This window comes from Coturnix japonica, chromosome 3, assembly GCF_054131305.1.
Source record: "Coturnix japonica strain WE chromosome 3, WE-NBRP24, whole genome shotgun sequence".
Lineage (NCBI taxonomy): Eukaryota > Metazoa > Chordata > Aves > Galliformes > Phasianidae > Coturnix > Coturnix japonica.
The window spans coordinates 55,269,915-55,285,941 of record NC_140665.1 but is presented as its reverse complement, the minus strand read 5'-3'; the positions used below and the strand labels follow the sequence as shown (position 1 = coordinate 55,285,941).

At 35.3% G+C, this 16,027-nt stretch overlaps 1 protein-coding gene across 16 annotated transcripts in view; it reads left to right on the top strand.

Annotated features, from left to right (window-relative positions):
* Nucleotides 1-16,027, top strand: part of L3MBTL3 (L3MBTL histone methyl-lysine binding protein 3) — a 76,482-nt gene that overhangs the window by 40,234 nt on the left and 20,221 nt on the right. For all 16 annotated transcript variants that reach the window (XM_085541672.1, XM_015858558.3, XM_015858553.3 and 13 more), the window contains 5 exons: nucleotides 174-325; nucleotides 9,222-9,298; nucleotides 10,956-11,041; nucleotides 12,020-12,130; nucleotides 13,559-13,673. In XM_085541672.1, the coding sequence (XP_085397798.1) occupies nucleotides 174-325; nucleotides 9,222-9,298; nucleotides 10,956-11,041; nucleotides 12,020-12,130; nucleotides 13,559-13,673 (541 nt within the window). The remainder of the gene's footprint in view (nucleotides 1-173; nucleotides 326-9,221; nucleotides 9,299-10,955; nucleotides 11,042-12,019; nucleotides 12,131-13,558; nucleotides 13,674-16,027) is intronic.

Below are 16,027 nucleotides of genomic sequence, written 5' to 3'. Positions count from 1 at the left end.
ATGAGTCTCTCTGTATTTGAGCACCTCTCATGTCAACTAATTAGGCTGCTGCCACTCTGTTGGAGCAGCTATTTGAGAAACTTAGAAATGACATGAATATATTGATTGTGAACAGTGGGGAGATTTCTGGATTTACAGCATTTATCTTTAATTAAATGTCTTCCTCTATATAGACAGTGATTCCATCGGGATTTCGAGTAGGGATGAAACTGGAAGCCGTAGACAAAAAGAACCCTACATTCGTTTGTGTTGCTACGGTAACAGACATGGTGGACAATCGTTTTCTGGTTCATTTTGACAACTGGGATGAGAGTTACGACTACTGGTATGATGTTTTTGATCTGTATCCTAGTGAGACGTATCGGAAACATGTTAGCTTTAAGCAGTGCTTTCTATGATATTTTCCAGGAAGTATATACAGTTGCAATATCAACTTTTGCTAGATTTGTAGTCGGCCACCACAGTATCTCCATGGTAGGCAGGATGACTCAAATTTCCTTTGTTGGGTTACACACGAAAAATTTTCAGAGATTGTGCTGACTGTTTGTATGTGCTGCTATATCTAGAGCTGTGGTCTAATTTCTCATTTCAATTACACATGTGAATGGTTTACAGGCTGGTTTGGCCCTGTTCTGTGATGAGCGGGGCGGAGGGATTTCTCAGAATCTGTGCCTCTGGAGATTGGAAAACAGGGAACCCCAAATTATTTGGGAAAAAAATGCCAACAATGTGATAAGAAATGAACTCATTTACTAAATAGAGTATCGAAGAAACAAGATAAAACAGTATAATACAATATAATTAGAATTTGGATTGACCAAATCAGATATAATGAAAAAGCGATAGTCTGAAGGAAAAAAAAAAGAAGGCCTTACGCTAATGTTGAGATGTAGACGCAATAGTCAAGTCAAGCAGCAGGGAGGATAGCTGAAGGAAAGATAGCATCAGTTGACCCACCAGTGCCCTTATATGCGTTCTCCCCAGTGCAGGAATGATATCAGCACAGTGAGCAGTCTGCTGGGGAATGTAGTTTCTTCTCTATGGTATGCAGAACGGGGGCATTAACACTTTAATTCCCAGTGCACTACATGATGTGGAATACTGATGACCATAAAACCATGACACGCAGTATACTGAGGTTAATATTTTTAGTGAAGAATGTGCACCATAATAATGTGACTGGCCTTAGAATTAGGTTTACATAATGTGAAACTAAGACCGTATCTTCTCATGAGTCTCTTGGTCCAGTATGTTGTTTAGCCTGAACTTTAGCTGTCTTTTGTAATGTATCAGGATGGTAGCAAAAGCTGGTTTTACTCTTCTGTATTCTATGTAAATTGGGACCCTAATGTCCTTCCCTGTGTTGGAGATGGCCTGTCTATATTGTTGTACAGAGGAAAGGCTTTGTGAAAAGTCAGTGCAAGAAGCAAAGACGTATTATAAGCATGAAGATCCCCAAAGAAGTTATGATTTTGGCTGTTACAGAACAGGTTTTTGTTTACAATTGCATATTCTTGTTGTAGATCATTTAGAGCAAAATAGTGTATCTTACATTCTTTTATGAGTGAATTAGTGTAGAACAGGCTGTAAGGAGAATTAATGCAGAATGTTGTAAGGCCACATCGTGGCTTCTGCAGTGGTAATTGAAATCTATAGGTAAGCCTGTAAAAATAAATGCAGAAAGCTTTCTTCTTCTGTATTTGATGACTGCTTGGGCACTGTGTCATTGAGAATGATGTGAAACTACAACTTCAAAACTTTGTGTGTAACTTGAGATAATAATTGTATGGGCTATCTGACAAATAATCTGTAGGAGAATTAATTTCTGACAAATAAGCTGTAGGAGAATTAATTTATTGAATCAGCAGTGAGCAGGCATTTCAGGGAAGAGCTGAGTGACAAGATGATAGGCCATATTACTCAAAGACTGGAAAGATTAGTAATTATTTCCATGACAAAATAATGCAAAGCTTGCACTTCCTCTACAAAGTAGCAGGAGAGTGGGAAGTGGTAAAATATATTCTGAATTTCCTGGTATGTACATGCTCGTGAATAACAGTTATGCTATTAATTAATAATGAAAACAGCATTTATGTAAGGCTTTTATGGCAGATGAAGACAATGTAATATAACCTGCAGTTTGTTCAGAGGTGGCATAGGTGCATTGCATTGTACTATGTATAGCAGACATACACTGAATTTCAAGCATAGTAATGTTGTCATGTCAACAGGCCTCCCTTTCTGCACTGTTGTAATTGAGAACAGAAGTGAATAGAGGAGGAAGGAGAGAAAATAGAATAGTGAATGAAAATAGTGATGGAATGTCTAACCAAAAGAGAACATGAAAATGCACCCCATTTATCTTCTTAATTTCAATACAAGATTTAGAGGGGCCTTAAAAAATCTTGAGTGCATAAACTTCTCATCAGTGTCTGTAACAAAAATTGAAAGGTCTGTTGGGATTACCCAGAGTGGAGGACCTGCAATTTCCCTACTCCTTTATGCAAGTTTAAATCTCAGACTTACAATGGTTTCAGTAAGGAGAAATGGTTTATGTTGTGTATGTCGTTGAGGATTTTCCATCAAGTAACTTTATTTTTTGGGCTATATTTAAACAAGCTCCATCTTTCATTTAGATTAGGCAAATTGAACTTTTTCATTCATTATATAAAGTCATTTGTTTTCTTGAATGAGTGAGAGACAGTTGACTAATTTTACCAGACTTCATGAAATAAGTATGAAACAACAACCATGGCCTAAGCAATTTAGGCTCCAAGCTTTCAACCTGAATATGTTTTTCCTGACTTTTCTGGAGTGTTAGAAAATACACAAATGGTTGCAAATAAGTACGAGCTAGAACTAGTCACTGCTACCACTCCTTACTGCATAGTGGTGATATTTTAAATCCTATTAAATAGTCTCCTGGCAGTGTCTTTTAGAGGGAAGAAAAGTGAACAAAATGGGCATTCATGATGGAGAATTTTGGTCTCTCTTCCACAGGCTTTCCAGTCCTTTCCATCTATTCTGCAGTTTTTGCTGAAACAAATGATACTTCTTTCAGAGCCAAAAACATTCCATTGGAAATTCCACTCCAACTGCTTTTAAGGTTGGAATAAATCTGGAAATGGTCATTTGTATCTCCATAAGTTAACTGTATATCCACTCTGGCTTTCAATTCTCTATTCTCTTAAATCTGCTTTGTTTTCACACAGGTTTCCATAGCCTGAGCTTCCTAATTCTTTTTTTTTTTTTTTTTCCTGGCAAAAACTTAAACAGAGTGTTAGCAGAAGTTGTACTAGCTTGTTGCTGCTTGCCCTCAGGAGAGATTTTGTGGTGGTAGTGCTAAGAGCACTGCAGCCCAGCCTCACTGGGTCAGAGGGTTCTGGCTGCCCTAATCCACTGCTTGGTCTGAATATCCCCCGCAGAGGAGGTGCTACATCAAATTTTAGGATCAGCTTACCAAGAGTGTGGTGCCCTATGCTTCACTCATTGTCCATCCTGCATAGAAAAGTGATTTTTAGTGCCCCTTGTGGAGATAAATCAGTTTTAATGATCTTAATAATGTTAATTAAATGACTGTTGTGTGATACAGTTAAGACTGGACAGAGATATGGGCTGGATTTTTGTGTGATACAAAATAAGTGGCCAGTTCAGCTCTCCACCAGCATCTGCTACTTCATTAACAGCAAAACCTTCAAAAAATATGGTCCACTTGTTTCTTTTTTCTTTTCTTTTCTTGGTTTTTTTTTGGGTTTTTTTTTTTTTTTTGAGATAATGAATTTTGCTGCTTCCTTTCTTTGAAAGGAATGATCTTTTTGAAGTAATTATTACACCAGAAGGAGGATAAAACAATCTTAAAGAATTGAGAATCACAGTACATGCTTTTAGCTGCTTTGAATGGATAATAGTCTAATGAATGATCCTGAAGCCGTAAAACATTATGTAAATCACCATGGTCTGTCTTATCGTCAGGTTATCAATACAAAATATGGCAATGTGACTTGCTAGGCCACTTCTGTATACATACCTTATGAGTCACATTTTGGGAAGTCATAACCTAAAATAATACCTTCTTATCAATGATGAAGTATTCTCAGTTATTCACTAGATGGGGCTGCAGGATGACTTCTATGTTTTTCTTTCCTTCTTTTTTTTTTTTTTTCGATTTATTTTTCTTTTCTTTTTTTCTTTTCTTTTCTTTTCTTTTCTTTTCTTTTCTTTTCTTTTCTTTTCTTTTCTTTTCTTTTCTTTTCTTTTCTTTTCTTTTCTTTTCTTTTCTTTTCTTTTCTTTTCTTTTCTTTTCTTTTCTTTTCTTTTCTTTTCTTTTCTTTTCTTTTCTTTTCTTTTCTCTTCTTTTCTTTTCTCTTCTTTTCTTTTCTCTTCTTTTCTCTTCTTTTCTCTTCTTTTCCTTTTCTTTTCCTTTTCTTTTCCTTTTCTTTTCCTTTTCTTTTCTTTTCTTTTCTTTTCTTTTCTTTTCTTTTCTTTTCTTTTCTTTTCTTTTCTTTTCTTTTCTTTTCTTTTCTTTTCTTTTCTTTTCTTTTCTTTTCTTTTCTTTTCTTTTCTTTTCTTTTCTTTTCTTTTCTTTTCTTTTCTTTTCTTTTCTTTTCTCTTCTCTTCTTTTCTTTTCTCTTCTTTTCTTTTCTCTTCTTTTCTCTTCTTTTCTCTTCTTTTCCTTTTCTTTTCCTTTTCTTTTCCTTTTCTTTTCCTTTTCTTTTCTTTTCTTTTCTTTTCTTTTCTTTTCTTTTCTTTTCTTTTCTTTTCTTTTCTTTTCTTTTCTTTTCTTTTCTTTTCTTTTCTTTTCTTTTCTCTTCTCTTCTCTTCTCTTCTCTTCTCTTCTCTTCTCTTTTTTCTTCTTTTCTTTCTTTTCTCATAGTTAGATGGACCAACACGTCACAGTCAAGAAGTTGTATAAGTAGCATTCCTGAGGGCTTAATGTTATTTCTGAATATAATGCATGTATGTATAAGTATTTGGGAGTAGATAAAGGTTTCATTGCAGATTGTATCTAAATTTAATACAGTCATGTTCAAAATACCAAAAAACCTAAAAGAATTGAGTATTCTTTTTTTCTAACAACCAGCATTATCATCTGTCTCTCTCGATCTGAATTGAATGAACAGTTTATATTAAACAGATCTGGGGGAAAAATTAACAGGACAGATGATTATAGCAATAGAAAAGAACTAATTCTGCTTCCATAGCCGTGCCTGCCGTTTGGACGTGCTCCCTGCTGTGAACTAGCAGTCGTTTAGCTGCAGGCATGTTCCTTTCCTGTAGAGTGCTGCACTTGCCAGGGCTCACATTCCCAGCTGCCCTCAGCTTTTTTTATTGTTGGAAGCTATGAACAGTGGAACTTCTTTCTGGCCTTTTACATCATGTAGCTCTTTTTTGCATTGACGTCCTTTGCAGGATGCAGTTCTGTCCCTCCATGCGGTTCAGCTGGCTCTCTGCTTCTTTTTGCTCCATTTCAGCTGCCTGGATTAGTTTCAGTTTCCAGTATAAATAATAGTTGTCTGCATGCTCTCAAAAGACTGAAATAATTGATTGTGAGTGATATTAAAATCTGTGAACATTACAGCCTTTCTCTGTGAATGGAACGTGCCTGACAGATGCTGGTAGTGTTCTATTGCAGTCCAGATGTAGGTACGTGTGGAGGCGCAAAGTTCCTCAGCTCCTGTTCACAGTGGCAGACTTTTGGGCCTAGCGAGTATCTGTGCAATTCATGGATCATTGTGATTTATGAGGCGTGTGAACTGGGTGTTCTGTAATCTGTTTGGGAGTGAATGAGATAAAAAGCTATGGGATGCTGCAAATTGATTGTGAAAAGTCAGCATAGCCTTTGGCATTCCAGCTGACACATCTCGGACTTAGGCTGATAAGCTGTAGCTGTTCTTCCAAACTGGATGTATGTGTGCATGAAATAACTCATTGAAGCATAATAGTTTCGCTTTAAGTTGTGTGTTATTATTACTGAGCTCCAGTTTATATTGTTAAATGGACTGTTAGAAGCTGAAAGCCTGTGTAAAATCACTGTGCAAAGATGGACTGTGTGACCTGGTTTTGCTGGAACAGTGCTGTTGATTTTTTCATGAGGCTTTTGTGATTACAGCTTCTTACAGGCTTGTCTGAAATGACCAGGTTTTCTTGTAAAGCAAACCAAAATATCTCAAGTATTTTATAATGCTCTTTTCAAAGTGAGAAATGTGTGAAGTGATATTTACTATTCAGAATTTTATAAACATGTATTCAAACTGTGTGTTTGCAAAAGCAAAACAGAAGTAATGCTTTCAGGAAGTTTGTCTTGACAAGAGTTTTTACACACTTAGCCCATTACCGTAAGCAAATACTGATAATACTACAGTGGCCCATGAGTATGGGTCTTGATCCCAACTTTAACTCAGGTGAGTTTTGAAAGTAATTTCTGGACTTTACTGCAAAATATTTCAGGAAGTGCTAAGAGTATGTCCTTTCAGTGTGAAAGGATGCCATGTCTGTGTAAAGACTTCTATGTAATACCCTTCTTTTGAGAAGAATAGAAGAGAGGAATACTGCCCCCCATGCTTCTAACCTCTCTTCACAGTTACTGTATAGAGACAGGAAGAAGAAAAAGGGTGAGTGAAGTATTCACCTTTTCTCTAATTGCTTTGGGGCAAAGCATTTTTTATGAGTTGGAGTGCTGAATTTCATCAATGCAAAATTATTATTAAAGATATAATCATTCCTTTTGTTAATGGTGATTTTAGTTATTTAGAAAGTACTTGCTGTGATACTGTAAATACTTATGTGTGTACAAGATAGCTTTATATATTGTATAGGACAAAAAGTTGTTGTTCTTGATGTGAGCTGAATTCTTGCCTATTGTCAGAGCCATTCCAGAATCTACTGAAATCAGGTTTTATCCACTAGAAAGGGATTTATTTGGCATTATTACCAAGAAATAAGAGCCAGGCTCTTTTAAACATAAACCCACAAGATAATTGTAGTAGGCTGGCTAATATTTTTCAGCATTAGTATATGAGTCTTAGGTACAAGGCTATAAGAGTGCTTACTGTGAGAAAATGATTTCAAAACATCTTTTTTCTATTTCAATTGTTGAAATACATCAATACTGAATTTTAGACATCACTGTGTAAAATTTCTTTCTAGATTAAAAAAGTGTTTTGTGTATTCTAAATACAGCATGCTCCTTCATTTTTGTTGTATGCAGCAATGTGATTGTAACCCAAGGCTTATTCTGCAGTCTTCTCTATTCCATGTCTCCTTTTGCATTCTTTAAGACATGCTTGTGTTCAGGGTCTACTGAACTAGCATTTTGACCTGTACATTAGGATGTTAGAGTTCATGCTTATTTACCTTCAACTTTTTTCTTTGTCATAACACTGTTCTTCACACCCTCTTAGGTATTGTGATTATAAACTTGTGGTGTTTTTAAGGAATAAATTAGTACTGCTAACAAAGGGAGATAATAGTGTATGAACTTTCAACATGCTAATGCTTTACAAGTAGAAAATGGATAGCAGTTCTGTTACAACTATGGGGGAGAACAGACCCTCTGTTCAGGTTTTTTGTATTAGTAACTCCTGGGCTGGAGGGAAAAGGCAGGATTAGAAGATAATCTCCAGCCCGTGGTTTGAAACATTGACTTCAGAGAAGGGTTAAATAGAAATTGGATCACAATGACTGATTCAGTATCTTAAGCAAAGACTGTTGTGTACAAAGTAGATGCCTTCATGCACGGATGCTCCTCTGCATGGCTTCTTTCAGGAAATATTTGCAGACTATTTGGAAAGCAGCATCCTTTCAGTTAGGAGGGACAGATTGTGTTCCTATCTAGTCTACTCGGGCTTGGTTTCTTGATCCTGCCTGTGGGAAATGGGAAATGAAGACTGTAACTATTTTAACTTTCATAGACAAGCATCCAGGGTGGTAATCTTGGATTCCTAAGTACCGTCTGCTTCATCAAAAAGCACTGCTGATTATTCAGCAAACTGAAAAAACAATCACTGAGAATTGCTGCAGACATAGAGATGGTGAATGTGTCATAGCAGAGTCTAATGGCCTTTTATTTTTCATGTAGATCAACCTCACTTTTTGCCTTTCCTATTACTATTAAGATATAAGTGCTATATTACATAGGATATAAGCTATATTATAGATGTCCTATATACATTATATTTATATATAAAATATACAACAAGTATGCAAATAATAATATATTTATAGATTATTAATATTGAATACTTAAATAATTTTTCTCTGATGTGTTGATTATATTTTTGCAGTACATTTGTTGTTGTTTTTTTTCCATTGCTTACACAACTTAGTAGCCAGCTTGGTAGCTTTTTTCTAAGTATTATTTGAACAAATGAATGAGTAGAATGAGAGTGATCTCTACTTGTTTTAGAAGATGCCAGTACATCAATTCCAGCTCACTCTGCCTGTTAATCTTCTGTGGTTCTTGTGGTGCACCATAGGCAATGGTACTTCTGCAAAATTTGGTGCACATAGTAGAAAATATAGGAAGTTGTTAGCAGCCTTCTTAAGGCAATTTTCAGCCTTGGTTCACTGATTAGTCCTGCATTCTTTCAGACAGGTTGGGGTCTAAAATCCTGATTTTTCTTTTTCTTTTTTTCTTTTTTTCTTTTCCTGACTCTTTTGCACAAACTTAGGCTTTTCTTGTATTCTGCTGGACTATAATAACATGTTCATAGCTTCATTCAGACCCCTTAGAATTTAGTACTGATTTTTTGCTTGTTATAGACAGTCTGCTGCAGTTGTGCATTATTTTCTAATCTGCCTCCAGGTGCTCTCAGATCTTTAATCAAGGTCTTTAAACTTTTGGTTTAAAGTTTGAGTCTTGATATTGAAAAACTTCCCGTCTGATGGGAAAATATATTCTTGCAACCAAGCAATGTGCTTCCTACAAGAATCTCTATGTCTGAATTTTTCAGGTCCATCATTATAACTTCTCAGTAAAGGTCTACTGACGTAGACTTGATTTATTGACCTGTCAGTTAAATTTTAATAAAGTCCTATGCTTGTATAGGTGGTAATACAGTCTGTGTTAAATGTATTCATATCTTCAGGTTATACTTGCAGTTTTAACTATAAGTTGAGTGTATCACAGGCTATTTAGAATTTGTTAAGTCTTTTTAGTATGTATTATTTTCTAAGCATAATAAGATGTCTGAAGAAATTCATTATTTTTTTTCTCCTCTCAGGTGTGAGGCAGCTAGCCCACATATTCATCCTGTTGGGTGGTGTAAAGAACATAAAAGAACCCTTATCACCCCACCAGGTTTGTATCATGCTACGTATCTGAAAGATATAAGTAATAGCCAGTTGGCAGAATTACGTCTTACAGTGAGTTTATTGTCACCTCTTCTGATTCCTCTTCTCTGTAATTAATAATTGCTATTACTAATTTTTATTTTTTATTGGACATAATTTATTGTGAGTGGAGTTACGATAGATATTAGCTATTAGGTATGTACATATACATACTACTTCAATAAAGATATTATTCATTTGTTGTAAGGTTTACATTGTGAAAATGCTGATAATATAAATTCTATGTAAAATTTTATGCATAATAAAAATAATCTTCATGTGAACTAATTGTTTGGATATCAGGAGTGGTGAGACACTGGAACAGGCCGCCCAGTGTGCAGTTGTGCCCAAGTTGTGCAGTCGCCATCTCTGGAGATATGTGGTACTGAGGGACATGGTTTAGTGGACATAGTGAAGACTAGATGATCATAAAGGTCTTTTCCCACCTTAATGATTCTATGAGTCTATGATTCTAAATACACATAATAATGTGGGGATGAGACAATTGTTTTATGTAATCAAGGAGTCAAACTTGTTAAGGCTCTTGGGAGTCAAGAAGAGAGAGTCAACCATTATGAATGGAAATGTACTAATTGCTAGTGAATATAAGAAAGACTATTTTTCAGTATTGATGTGTGTATCTGGAATAGCTAAATGTCCTCCTTGTCAAGAGAAAAAGAAGATGCTCATATGAGAAGTAGTACAGCTTTCAGATATAAGTGACTTAAAAAGTAATATAAAGACTTGATAGCCTAGTACAAAAAACTTGCCAGAGTGATAAAGCACCTGTGCCATCTGACAGTGGTTAGGCTGGCTGTTATAATATTGCTTTAGTAATTGAAGATATCAAAATAATAGAATCAGAGAATGGCTTTTGAGCAACCTCAAAGATCATCTAGTTCCAACTTTTCTGCCATGGGCAGGGTTGCAGCCTTTACATCAGACTTCTGAGGAGCTCATCAAGTGTGACGTCCAGGGATGGGGAGTCCACAACATCTCTAGGCAACTTGTTCCAGTGCCTCACCATCTTCTGAGCGAATAATTTCTTCCTAACCTCAAACCTAAACCAAATCAGAACATTTGTATGCTGGAGTTTACACAATTTTCTCCTCAAAATGATTAATATGATTTAAGTAAGGTTTGAGGAGAAGTAAGCCTGATAACAAAAATTTTGCATGCTTTGTTTTTTTTTTCCTGGATTAATTTTTAGCTAGATCAGTTTCCTGACTTAATCATCTCAGGATCACTCAAATACAACTTCTATTACACTAAGCAGGAGAGAGTGATTGGGAAATACTTTTTCTCATTGAAACAGTGGCTTATGCTGGCTACTTTTTAAGTAGCTATTTTAGTTATGCTTACTTTCTTGTCAGTTTCATAGTGAATTGTAGTAATGGTTTTATCCCGTAATATGCAAGTTGGTTAAATCTACAGTTGGAACGAGTAGTTCAACAGCTTGCTGATGAAGCTGAAATCTTGGGAGGGGACTGTACATTCTGGGTCTGTAGGGGAATCTGAAGCATAGAACAAAACAGTGTTATAAAACTAAGCTATGCATTCTGTAAATTTTGCATAAGTTTTTTACACTGCAACATTTAATTTTGCTAATATTTCTTTTGTGCCAGACTACCCACATGCTAAGCATTTTTCTTGGGAGAAGTATTTGGAAGAAACCAGCTCATTACCTGCACCTGCAAGGGCTTTTAAAGTGGTGAGAAAATGCTTACGTTTTTACCACGCTTTTAAGTACACATTATTAATTAAATAAGGAAATATATATATGGTGTTCTTATATTGCCCGGTGTATCCAATTAATTTGTTGCATTATAGGAGGTTTATTTTTGTGCAAGTTCACTGTTTGCTATTAGAAATCCTGTAATTACTAATAATAGTTGCTATTACTTTATTATTTTGTTACAAATGGAATTAAATGCTACAAAATATTAGTAATTCATGTAGTTTGCTATGAGAAATTACTGCTTTGCTGTTAGAAATAATAAGATAGCTTCTGAATCATTGTATCATAACTTGAACTCATGTATTTTTACCCCTACATTTTAAATGGTGCAGTAAATACAATGAGAATGTAAAAATGATTGTAGGAGGTAAGGCTGGTTTCCCGTCTAGTCCATTCTCATAGTAGCCAAGGGACAGTTTGTATTTAATATGTTTTGTGAACCTTTTCATCTATGAACCTGTGAAATGGGCATTTAGACAGAATCCAGTGATAGATCCCAAGATTTTGAGAGGACTCTACTTTTGTTTTAGTTTTGGACTTGCTACTTTCTTTCAGTGACATCTATCTTCCCCGTCAGTAGTGGCCTTTTAGGATTTTCAGTGAGGATGCAAAAGACCTCACTGGTAGGATCTTAGATCAGACAGTCGATAGGCCCCTTGCTTCAGAGCTTTCTAATTGGTTTGTCTGAGGTTTTCAGACTAGTGTTACTAATTCTAAATTCTAAATGCTTTGCAAAGAACTGGATTGCCAGAAGCAGAAATGTCGCTTCCAAACCAGGTCATTCTTTGAGTCTTGGAAAATTGCTTTCAATTTTCTTTTTATATTTGTATTTGTCAGAGGAGAAGGGCAGATTTGAAAAAAGAAGGCAGGAAGTTTTTGATGGATTTTAGGCACCATAAGATTAGGTTTGATTTTTTTCTTCTGTTTCACTTAGTTATTTTTGTTTCCTAGAAACCTTCTCATGGGTTCCAGAAAAACATGAAGCTTGAAGTGGTCGACAAGAGAAATCCAGTATTTATCAGAGTAGCAACTATTGTAGATACTGATGACTATAGAATAAAAGTAAGTTTCCCTGTACCATCTCACTTGAGTTCCTAATTAGCACTTATAAACATAAAATCTTATAGTCATAAAATTAAGTAAGAATTCAGCTGTGTCCTGCTAAGCTTTTACTTGCCCTTTTCACTTACTAATATGCACATAATTCCTTTGGGTGGGGTTGTTCTCTTATCTTCTTAGTTCCATTTGCTGACATAGGTAATTAGTAGAGCTGAATATGGAAATTGCTTAGGAAACAGTTGACACAAAACATTTGCCCATTTTATTGAAATAAGGGAAGATTTAATAATTGGGACCCTATAAAATATTTGGCCTAGGCTAACTGAATCTGTCTCTGTAAAGGTTGAAGAAAAGGAGAGAGATACAAGGGATAAATGAAAAAGGAACCCTGATCTCTTGGGCATTGTCAGAAACTTCTGCAATTTTGAAGTTCGTGATAATTGACCGTGTATAATACAGTAATATATAATAGACTTTAGACTGCAATAAGTTCAGATGATGTTGTTTTGTTGTTTTTTTTTTTAAGTACAATTTTTATGATTGAACTGTTTTTGCTTTGTTTTACAAAAACAGCTTCCTCTCTGGAGCATTTGACTGTTAAGACTGGCATATGCCATATATTCAGCTAGGTGGATATGAAGGATATTTGTGTATGCATTTCATAGAGAATTATTCAGCATACCTGTATTTCAAGCAGGGAATGCAGCTGACATTTCCTTTTGAATAAGAATTAGTCAGGTAGGGAGTCATCAGATTTAATTTTCCAGCTAAAGATTAAGTTGGTCATAAAAAAGAAAGAGGGGGAAGTATGCTTTCAAGTCTATCTTATTAATATGGCAGGATTTGTAGCTTCTTGAATGGCAGTTTAATTGACTCTAGAGCATATACTGAAAAGGGCTTCACTTGAACATATGTGTGTATGTGAATCCATGTGTGTACCTGAGAGATCTGAGCCATTGACAACTACAGAAGTTTAGTAATAAAGATATTTATCTTTTGTTTGGAAAAAAAAATGTTCTATGGCAAAAACTGGTGGTTTTTTGGGATGTCACATACCTTGATTTCAGCTTCAGCTCTTTACCCTGGATGATCTGATTTTAATAAATTATTACTTGTTTGTTTGTTTTTTTAAGAGAGAAAAAGACAAAATTTCTTGCTTAGGAATTGAGAGTTAAACATGTCTTGCTGTAGGGATCTGAGCCCAATGATGAAACACACAGTAAATGACCAAATGATGCCATCACTTTTCTTCGCTCAAAGTGTATATAGGTCGAAAATCTAATACATATGTATTTTCTGTGTAACATCCCTAGTTTTCTTAAAATGACTTCTTTAATGGAGATAGATTTCCTAGTTTCTAGATTGCTCAGGGAAACTGATTTAATAGAGAGTCTTTTTAATCTAATATATTTTTCTCTTTTGTAATTGTAGGTCCATTTTGATGGCTGGGATAGTATTTATGATTATTGGATGGATGTAGATAGTCCTGATATCCATCCTGCAGGCTGGTGTACAAAAACTGGACACCCTCTTCAGCCTCCACTGAGTAAGTGAAACTGCATTATAATGTAGAGATGTTAAAGGCCTGTGTACTATGCTGATGTTTCCTATGTCAGTGTTGTCCAAAGAAAGGTAGCGACTAGGATATGCAAAATAATATAAATGTGACATTTATTGCCAAACCAACATAATTTAAAATGTCACTAATTAATCACATTTTCTTAGATAGCTTTAATGACCCTTACTGTAATGGAAATACATTTGTCTGTATGCATAAGAATTAGAGTCAAAACATGAAGTATTAATAAGGATCTGTTGCGTGAGATCCAGGCCCTCTTGAAGCCAATGATAAAACTGCTGTGGTACTTCTACAGGGCCAAGGTATTATTTTTAAGATCTTATGCCTATATCTTCTTGAAAGTTATTGTGCTTTTCAGCATAGAGTCCCGACTGCACTGAGAAGGTGTTCTTTTCAACCCATATTAAAGATAAATCAAACAGAACCATAGTATGAGTAACAAGAGAGTCTTTATCAGCTTGCCCTCTCTGGGAATTTGTTTAACTTGCTGAAGTGGGAAATCTATCATAAGCAGAGGTTACAGGGAGAAGAGATTTTGATGGTAAAGATATATATATAAACTCTGAACAGGTGATTTTTAACTGAGTGCTCTTTTCTGGACTTGCACTGTAGATACTTGACTTGTGACTGAGCTTTGCACAAGTGCTGAGTGCTCCACAGCTATAACAGATCAGAAAAAGCTGTGCTTGGAAAATAAAAAATGCTGAACTCTGAGAAGTTACATGCAAAATAACAGTGATAAGGCACACTCAGAAAGTGGGAATTTGTTACCTGAAAATCTCTGTAGTTCAGTTCAGCATTTCTAAAATGGCAAGAAAAATATTTCCTACCAAGACTGTGATAAGAGCATATTCATTAGCTTACTCTGCATTCCAGTGGTGCAATGATGACTGCCTGTTAGGAAGTTAATTGTTCTGCCTTCAAAGCAGAATCTGAATAGAATGCTGTAAGTACCAAAGCAGAAGTGAATAATGAGAGTAAAATAAGATGCTGCATATCTGCTTCTTAAATTGAGATGTGCACCCTGTGTTATGAAGGACGAGTCCAGTGGGAAAAAGTATTTGGCCACATAAATAAAAATGTATCATGCAGAAAAAGAAATGAATAATGTTGTGACATTTCTATTACCAGTGATTGAAAAAAATATATATATCTTAACCTAGCTAGGAGTGCAAAATATATGACTTCATTTTGGTGGAGGTGGTTAAAGAAATAAAGCTGCAGATGCCCTTTACATACAGGACGTAATCTCTAGTTGTTGGTGTAGGAACCACTGTTCATCTTTTCCAGTGTGTGATGGGAGTTATTGATATTCTGATGTAAGTTTAGATAGAAAAAGGAAAATGGACAATATGAGAGAAGGAAAAGTAACCATTCTTTAAATCTAAAAAGAATAATTCACTGTAGGAATACAATTAAAATAGCATTATTAATGAATAATATGGTAAGACACTCCAGTCTAATGGTGTGGTCTACATGTCTGTCTTAAGTAGCAGGAGCTGTGTGTGAACGCTGTGCTATGCTACCAGTATTAGCCTATAGCAGTCATCATAACAGCTTTATGTGTGTCAGAGTGTTTTATCTGAAGGTATAGAAAAGTCACAATGATTATGATTTTTCTGGCACTAGTTAGGGAATTAGGAATGACGTGTTGGTACTGATTTTAATATCATTTCACAGTGATGCAGCAGCTCTCTTGCACAGATGCAGCTCTTTAAAATGGCATTTTTAGAGTTTCAATTTATTATGTGAAAGGAAAGCATTTGTTAGGGAGCTAATTTGTGCAAAACCATAGCATCAGTGTACTGGTTTGTTTTGCTTCTAGCATATACCTTCCAATTATATTTTATTTTTGTGCTTAACTGACTCTACTGGAAAATTAAACTCTTCTTTTACTTGTTTGAGAGGAAACAGCTGCTTATTCAAGGGTTTGCACAAGTGTAGATATTCCTCAGAACAGAGATGAAAATATTTTATATTTAGAAATTTTTATTTGTTTCAGTACATTTTTCTGTGGTTTGGGGCATGTTTTTTTCCCTAGGTTGTACATAATAAGTGGATAGAAGCAAATTAGGAAATTTTCATACAACATGAATTCTTCTTTTAAAAAAGCAACAAAACCAGAGCTTTTTGTGTTCTTGCTTTAACCTAAGTTTTATCTTTTCTGACTGAATTACTTCTGAGATATGGGAAGAACTTTTTTATTGCCATTAAAGTTGTAGGAAGAAATACGGATGAACTGTTTAACTGTATGAGGGAGTATTTTGGTGGTCAAGTTACTGGATCACTTTTCTTGAGTATCTGGCAGCCGGCTGGCTTGT